Below are 9103 nucleotides of genomic sequence, written 5' to 3' on the forward strand. Positions count from 1 at the left end.
AGATTATGTATTATGGATTACCTCTAAAAAGTTATCATTTATCAAATTTTGTTAGAACAACAAGAAATAATCCCCAATTATCTAAAAAAATGCAAGTGAAATGCTCTACTCCATATATTTACATATTTCTTTCTTATGTATTTGCTACAGGGTCTCACTACGCAGCTCAGACTCGTAGTGATCCTCCTGCTTTGAGCCTTCTCAATGCTGGGATTACAGGCATGCACCACCATGCCCAGACATGATGGACAGCTCAGCACACACAGGAGTGGAGCCAGCATGGCATTTGGTGGTGGCAATTGAACCCTGGTCCCTGGGCTTGCCTAAGCAGGAGCTTAGTCTGCTGAGCTATCTCACCAGCCTTACATATTTCTATAATGTCATATTTTCCTCAAATACTTCAGCCAAAACACATTACAAATACAAATTAATAGATATGAGAATGTGTCCTCCAGATGTCCATTTATCTTAAATATTTGCAAATATATAAAAATAAGCCCCTTTTGTCACTATTTTTCTATGAGACGTAGCATTATTTTTTCATAAAATATGCCATCTATATTAACATGTAATGGATTTTTTATTTGTATAAGAAATAAATATCTTAATACTTTTCTTAGTTTTAATTTCTAATATGTAATCTTGATAGATATAACTCACATAAGAAAAAGCTTTCTGGTCTTCAATAATTTTTAAAAGTAAAAGAAGTACCCTATGACAAAAATCTTAAGAATTACTGTGATAGGCTTGTATGTGTTCTAAGCCAGCAACCATTGTGACATCACCATGACATTACGGATTGTCATGGGAAGAAGTCCCTGCAGTTGACCATGGTTTCACAGAGCTCTCAGTCTGTCTTGGAAAAGTTACCACCTAAGAGCATCTGTTGCTGTCTTTGATTTCTCCCTTGGGCATTCTATGATGTTACTCTGAAAGAAACCCAGCAAACTGTAAGAGAAAACCATCTCATCCTGACATTGTCTCTTCCTGTGAGTCCACTCACATTTCCCAACACCCTGCATCTTATTCCACAATGAAAGATGTACAAGTTCCATGCCAAACGGGTAAAAGTTGCTATTGGATATATGTGGACTTCAAATCTTTGCAAGTTCAGGCAATCTCTTAAAAATTTTTATCAAAAATGTAAGATCCAGCACTCAGCTTCAACCATCAGATACCCAACAATGACTTATGATTGTGACCAAGACGGCATCAGTTCAGAGGAAGAAATGAATCTCATAGTAATTCTCCAAGATATTAAATTTACCCAAATTGAACTCCTCAGCAGGATGACTGACATCGTCAGTGCAGTATCAGAAGTCCAGGAAAAGATCAATCACTATGAGAATCAGATGGAGGCCCTAGAAGCCAGAATGAATGTTAATGAAGACAAACAATTCACAATCACCAAAGATATCCTCCCTGTGAAAGAAGACATGAATACTTTAAAGAACAAGGTTACAGAACTGGAAAACCAGAAAGCTTGCACCAGCATATATTGTTTAGAAGTTCTGGAGAAAGAAAAAGCTAAAGAAATTATAGAACTGCTTTATGAATTTATGCAACTGGAAACTATGAAGAACACCGCGGTGTCTGTGGACCCTAAAATCTCTACAGTAGAACCAGGAAAAGTGCTGGGTTATCCAGAGCCTACTGATCATCCTGAAGAAAATAAAATCTCTACCAAAACTAAAACTCTAAGGAAAAGTAACCTCCAAAAAGCACCTAAAAGCCTGAAAAGGGCAAAGTCAAATATTAATATTTACCCAAACTTTGGTACATGGATTAAGCTAACTTTTGTTCATGGAGGAAAGTGGAAATTTTTCCTCAGGGCTACCAAGTTAGAGGACTTCATCCAGTGGCTTCTTTCTACACCAGCTCTCCTTCCTGAGGAAGCACAGGTCATCCCCAAGAGAGGCGGTCCACTCTCTGGACCTATTTCAAGCTTGACTGCAGTTTTTCTTTCTCTTTTCAACTATGTTTACTGCCTTTTTGGTTCTTCAAAAGAGGAAGTAACTAGGCTATAGAGTGTTTTTCTTCTCTCCTGTGCTTAGTACAAAATAAATACCATCGATTTGTTGTAAGCATTCATATGCCTTTGTGGAGACTGTGAATGCCTTGTTAGCTCGCTCACTATGGGCCCACTATTTTCAGAATTCATACCCATCCAGTAAGTTAAAGTGTATATCCCATTGGACTATTGTCATCACTTTATGTCAATGGTCTTGTTTTCTCAAAGGCAATACATGAGGACTCAGCTCCTGTCTCTTTTCATATAACACTAACAACAAAGAATGAAGGGGCTCAAAGGAGATATGAGACACATTTGGGAGCCATCATGTCAGTTTTCCAGACACTTTCATCTTAGTGGTTTATATATAGATGAAATTTGTGGCATAAGAGACTCTATGGCAAAATTTTAAGCAGCATAAAGTGAAAAACAAACAAACAACAAAAAAATCCACCATAAGGCTACTAAGTTATCACGATGAGAATGAGGGTGTTTGAAAGACTTAGTACAAGGAAAATATTAATTTTAAAATGTCTTTTCATTTCAACTTTAACTTTATAAGATAATTACATAAGCAGCAAAGGGAGGTATGGTTCTGGGTAATTTTCACAAAAAGAGAGATTTAATAGAACGGAAAAGGGAAAATCTAAGGGATTTCTGAAGTTCAATCTCAACCATGTAATATCACAAACTCTTACATGACAAAATACTTTGTATAAACCTTCATTCAGGGTAAGTCATTGTTACACAAAGTAGGTGGCTGCTATTGTAACATACTTTTTCTAAATATGCAGAATATTCTGAATGTATCTCCTTTTCCACTTAAGCCAGTGAATGCAATCTACCAATAGTCATTCATTTGGTGTTATATGCAGTCAAATCACAAATATTCATAGTAAATATACTACTTGTAATTATTCTGTTTACAAATCAAAAGGGAATCTTGGCGAGGCACGTACTTTGATAGCTTGCTATGTGTAACTCAGTTTCATAGAAAATAAATGAGCTGATGTGGGTATAGCAAAAACTAGAGGACAAAAACAATAGAACAATTCTGTCAGGTGGTGATCTAATGGTAATTATAAACAATTCTTTTCTTTACAAAGATACTAGAAATTTGCAGATCAGATGTGTACATGACCACTTTGTTGTTGCTGCTGCTGCTGTTGTTGTTTAAGGCAAGGTCTCCCTATATAGTGCAGGCTGGCCTTGATCTCATGGCTATCCCCCTGCCTTAGCCTTCCAGCTGCTACTATTACAGGTATGTGCCACCATGTACAACTACACAACTACTTTTAAAATATCACTGCTGGGGAGATAGCTCAGCAGCATAAGTGCCTGCCTAGCAAGCGCAAGGTCTGGAGTTTGACCCCCAGTATCGCATTCTGAGCTAGCCCTGGCCCAAGAACTGTGCTGACCCCAGAACCGGCATGGGGGCACATGCCTGTAATCTCACCACTCATGATGTTGAGACAGGAGGAACTCTGCAAGTTCGAGACCAGCCCAGGGGCTACAAAAGTGAAGACAGCCAGCCCAAACTGTAGTGAGATCATGTATCAAAAAATAAAAAATTTAAAAAAAATGTCAGTATACAATCTACCTAGAAAAAGGAAGACATACTTAAATGCTACTTTTTGAATGAGATAAACTGCACCAACAAGGTAGACTGTTGCATTAGAGGTGACATGAGCAGTCTCTATGGACTAATTCACCATCAGCAACACCCCAAAGGGACAGCCTGATCTCTGTTTCAGCACGCTGGGCCCCAGGCTTTCATCAAGTGAGTAGGGAAGATAAGTCGTGACACAGGCAAATGACTTCACAAATGGCTCCCAAAGTGGAAAAGAGCCAGCATATCCCTGGGTCCCCCGAGCCTCTGTGAATTAGTGCACACCTTCACTTGTCCTCCTCATGTGGCCCTTTAGCAGCACTTGCAATTTTAAGACAGACAAGAGACTGGGGTGTGAAACATAGGGCTGGGGATCACAAAACGTACATTTCGGCCCTAAATTCTAAACCCTAGAATCTACTATTTAATCTCAGCCACATTTGTTCTGTCATCTAAAAAGGGGATTATATTACATTCATTTAATATTTTTTCACTGAAAGCAAGTAGAAGATAGTCCTGTACTGCAGATACTTCTCATTGAATGGCAGATAAAATCTTTACACAAATGGGCCTCAAGCAGGATGCGTGACAGTGGACAGCAGAAAGCAACATATAAAGTCCTCCCAGTATCAGAGAAGAGCAGAGGTTACTAAGCTTCTTAAGGAGGCTGGAAAGGAGTGGGGTTGGTGAGGGCGATGTAGCAGGCAGAAGGAAAACCAAGAATAGAAGGTGACAGGGGAATCTCTTTCTCCTGTAATGAATTAAGTCCTCTGCAAGCAAATAGGATTTTGCTTTTGCATCAGTTATTTTTTATCATCTATAGACAAGATGTCACATGACTATGTAAAATGATAATTTACCTTATAACTTCAGGTGAGCAAGTAAATTTTCCCCAGGCCTTGCCTTCAGTTTGAGCTCCCTTTTACCTGCGAGGCTGCATCCCTGCTGGCTCAGAAGTGTGTCTCTCCTCCTCATTCTTCCTCCAGCAACTTATAGTGACTTCTCTTTATTTCCCTTCTTCCTTTCATCTACCACTTCTTGCCAAGTCTTTGTACTCATCTTATGAAAATATTCCCTGTTTCCCTAGTTCCTACCACCCTGTTCCCATGCCAACTGGCCAACATCTTTTTCAAGAGAAAGACACACCTTCCCTCTCCTCACCTTCCCCTCTTCCCTTCTCTCCACAAATCACAGGATCATGTTCATTCTCTTTTTAGCATTCTAGCAGACCCTTTGCAGTTTCCTCAGATGATGATTCTACCAGCAGTCATCCTATAAAAAAATAAATGCTTTAATTTAGTGGCTGACACACCAAAGGACTCCTAATTAGCCTCTCCTGCAAGCTCCTGAGTTTAACGCAAGTAACTACTTACTTTCTCCACTTAGAGGTCCCCAAAAATAATTGTAAGTAGTCAGATAAATGACCAGTGTGTATATCAGTCAGATAAGAAAACCATGTATATATACCTTAATATCTCAAAATCATATTTATTGAGGAACTTGGTGGATTAATTAATGTCAGCAGTGGGAATGCCCAGCAGAACTGAGTCAGCCTGGTTCTGGTCACAGAAGATCTACCTGAAGATTGTGGCCAAGCAGAATAAAGGAGAATGAGAGAGGAAGACAGCATGCTGCCACTTTTCCAGGAGAAGCTTTGCTGTGGCTGGTTGACCTGGTTCAATTCTGTTTTCTTATCAGAGGAGGAGGAGTATGAGTCTTTGCTGTGTCTGGGAGACTGCTGTTCTCTCGGGGGAACTCTGATCCACACAGGTCTTGAATGTTGCTTCCTGGGTCCAGTGCAGATCTCTCAGCTTTATGGCACAAATCCTTCTTCCTACCAGGACAGACTTTCTAACTTCCACTACAGCCCTTGGGCCTTTCAGGTGTAGGTCCTTGATACAGACATGCAGGAGACCTTGGGGTGGGCTCTAGGCCTTTGCTTCGACTTGTGCAGGTTGTGGCCATGGAGTCCAGCCCTCCGCTGAATTCCTCAGGTCTCTAGCACATGGTAATCTCTTGTACTCTTCTGCATTTGACCTTTCAGGTAGATATTATAAGATAAACCTACAAATTTGTGTGTCTTGTATTACATTTATTCCCTTGAAAACCTTGACTACAACAGGGAGACAGCACTCACTAGTGAGAAGATCTGGGACTTCCAGAGCAGAACACACTAAACCCAATTACTTATACATATACATGTATCAGACACTTCACTAGCAGTTAAGTATACCACGCTGAAGTTTATAACTCTATAATTATTTTTAAAAACTCCTTAATCCTAGTATTATTCAATTCTCTTAACTGCAAAGTGAGAATAATTCATGTTCCAAGGCTGCTGTGTTAATTAAATGAAATAATAGTGTCATCTGTCCAGAACAGTGTCTAAGTAGATATTTAACAAATGATAGTTGTTTCTTTTCCTCTCTAAAAAGATGGAGCGATGCTGTAGAAGTGAGACTAGAGAGCCTGAAGACAAACAGGACAGTGGCCCAGCCCAAAGAGCTCCCACTGGTATTCTGTCTCATTTTATCAGCTATAAAGAATTCCAGACAAATAATGAACCAAGTAACAAACAATACAAGAGATCAAGCCGACTCTTGACTCCTCCATCTAATGATAGTGTGATAAGAATAAGACACCATGTGACACTCCCTCCTGACCTGGGCATTCAACCAATACCCTTTCTGCAACAGTCATTTGCCAAAATTTAATTGCATACTTTATAAGTAAGCAACAATGGAAAAGGATTTGGAAGAAAGAAGGAAGGGTGAGTGTAAGATAAATAATTTAGTTTAGTTAGGAATACTTGCATGAACAGACATAGTCTTAAAAAGCATTCTGTTCATTTGAAAACAACATTCATAAAAATTTACTGTAAGCTGACTCTATGCCAGGAATCAGCCGAGCAAGGTGTGAGCAGATAGTGTCCTTTCCAGTTGCCAATTATGTTAGCCTTTTACTCAGATTAGGTTTTTAAAGTCCATACATCTTAATTCACATCTATAAGGATAAATTTGCTATTCCTAAAGATTTTAATGTTAAATCTTATTTATGTATTTAGTACAGGGTCTACAGAGTCTCACTACACAGATCAGGCTCATAGTGATTCTCCTGTTTTCAGCCTCCCAAACATTGGGACTACAGGTATGCACCATCACACCCAGTCTCAATCGCCATCTCAGTGCGCCCTGGAAGAAGAGCTGGCACGGAACACCAGGGATCAAAACCCGGTCCCTGCATCTGCATAAACAGGTACTTTAATCTGTTGAACTATCTGGCTGGCCCTTAATATTAAATCTTTATGCCAAAAGCATTCAACTTTTTCTGTATTGTCCTGTACTCCAAAGGAAAAAGATTATACTTTGAAACTTCAATTGTAAATCTTTGATTTACAACTCAGAATGCATATCACAAAGAAATAATATGAGAATTGGATTTTTGCCAGCCTCTAAATGCTGAGTGAACTATAATACCTAGGCTAATGGTATCACTGAAATAACAGAGGCAAGCTTCTGTAGTTCCCATGCCAAAGTGCATCCTGGGAAATAGCTGCAAAGGCAATGGGCCTGAAAGCTGGATCAGGACACATATATATTCTTTGAAAATACTAGAAAAGGCAATACCTCCTCAGACTACTTAATCAAAGCTGATGATCATTGTTTTTCTACATTTCTCAGGGACATTTTAGCTCCCAGGAATCTGGTCAAGCTTGGAATGGCTCTTGACAAGATTCTTCCAATCTTCTCCTTTAGTCAAGAATTCCATGTATTTTTAGATGCTTGCTGTTCCTTAGCTGTCATCTAGGGTAGGAAAAGAAACCCATGAAGATGTGGCCAGGTAATAGTCTGATTCTTTCCAGTAGTTGTTTCAGAAAGATTGTTCTCATAGGCCACTCTCTTGATGGAAGGGATGACACATCTTTCAGATATCAGAAAACTGAAATGTATGGGCCACTTTTGCTTATAGTGACCCTCAGTCTGCTTTTATTTGCCAAATATAAAGATAATAATTTAATAATTTCTTAATTTACAGGATATAATTGGATCATAGACAACTGACATGACTATTGTTATATCAATATTAATGAAATCATACCTATAGCAGTTTAGTTAGAAGAGAACCAATGGTAACCCAGGTGGCATTTTCAATATTTTTTTTTTTTGAGATGGGATCTCACTATGAAGTTTGGGCTGCCCTTGTGCTCACTTCTGTAGTCCCCAAACTAGTCTTTCTTTTTTTTCTTTTTCTTTTTCTTTTCTTTTTTTTTTTTTTTTTTTTTTTTTGTGGAACTGGGGATTGAACTCAGGCCCTTGTGCTTGCCAGGCAAGCACTTATTCCACTGAGCCATCTCCCCAGCCCCCATTTTCAATATGTTATCTCAGAAGTAGCATCAGAAGACAAATCAAAAAAAAAAAAAAGGAAGATAAATCAGAGCTAACTGAATGAAGTTTCTGATAAGAAGCTGCTCGTTAGACAATGAAACATTGAAGATAAGGAGGAGCTCACTAGTAAATTTATACAGGCTATTAGAAAATAACCAAAAGCAATGAAAATGATCAGGTTCAACCTATTGCAAGCAGTAGCAATAGAAATTTTCTCCTTTCTAGGCAGCAGGATGTCAAAGCCACAAAAGATTGCCTATGAGAAGAAACTTAAATTTTACTAGTTCAGTAATTACTGGAAGAATCACAGAACCCAACTTACTAAGATCTCCATGACTGGGGAGACACGACCTTGTCTGTCCGCATTTAAGAGCATAAGGAGCACATAATGTGGACACTAAAAAGACATGCCTGGATATTGGACACGTCTGCACAATGGGTGCTATGTGATTCATTGAGTATGTGACTTCACTAGATTTCTAAAATTCTCTGAGCCAATTTTCTTGTCTCTGCACTAGAGCTAATTATAGACTATAACTCGGAATTCTGTGCAAGCATGAAGTGAGGCAAAATGCTTAGCTCAGCACCTGACACATGGTACAGTGTTCCAAGCGCTACTGCTACTGCCACTACCACAGCTACTACTTACAAGACTGGGCAGCAGCTATACGTATGTAGTGTTGAGGCACATTAAGGGCCAGAAAGCTGCACCCAGCCAATGAGGGGGAATCTGCCATTAAAACTGGAAGTGATGATTTACCTAAGGGTTCCCATATTATAAGGACAAGATTTCAGGGCTCCGGAATGTGAATTTTGTGCCCTGTACGCTATACTAACTCCTTGAATTTTGACAACTAAAAGGATAACCAGAAATAAAGGAAAAATAAAACACCGGTCTAGATACATTCTATTATACCTCTCACACTCAGAGTAGTATCTTTAATATTGTGTAAAGGAGTGGTAAGACAAGACATTCTTGCCTTGCTCCAGATTTTAGAGAAAAAGCCTTCTGTTATCCCTCACTTAATGTGATGTTTGGCACTAGGTTTTCATATTGGCTTCTATCAGATTGAGATAAGGTTCTTTTGTACCTATTTT

General features: G+C 39.0%; 1 protein-coding gene across 1 annotated transcript; it reads left to right on the plus strand.

The window, feature by feature from the left end:
* Window positions 1–819: 819 nt before the first annotated feature.
* On the plus strand, window positions 820–2064 carry Ccdc54 (coiled-coil domain containing 54). The gene has a single exon (XM_004643963.2). It carries the CDS (start codon window positions 1041–1043, stop codon window positions 2025–2027), a length of 987 nt encoding a protein of 328 aa, XP_004644020.1. The 5' UTR covers window positions 820–1040; the 3' UTR covers window positions 2028–2064.
* The last annotated feature ends 7039 nt before the right edge of the window (window positions 2065–9103 follow it).

The sequence above is a fragment of the Octodon degus genome, unplaced genomic scaffold (assembly GCF_000260255.1).
Source record: "Octodon degus isolate 3935 unplaced genomic scaffold, OctDeg1.0 scaffold00187, whole genome shotgun sequence".
Classification (NCBI taxonomy): Eukaryota; Metazoa; Chordata; class Mammalia; order Rodentia; family Octodontidae; genus Octodon; species Octodon degus.

Bases quoted from the DNA above. Each gene is read 5' to 3' on its own strand.
- Ccdc54 (XM_004643963.2), top strand. From the start codon at position 1,041: ATGTACAAGTTCCATGCCAAACGGGTAAAAGTTGCTATTGGATATATG.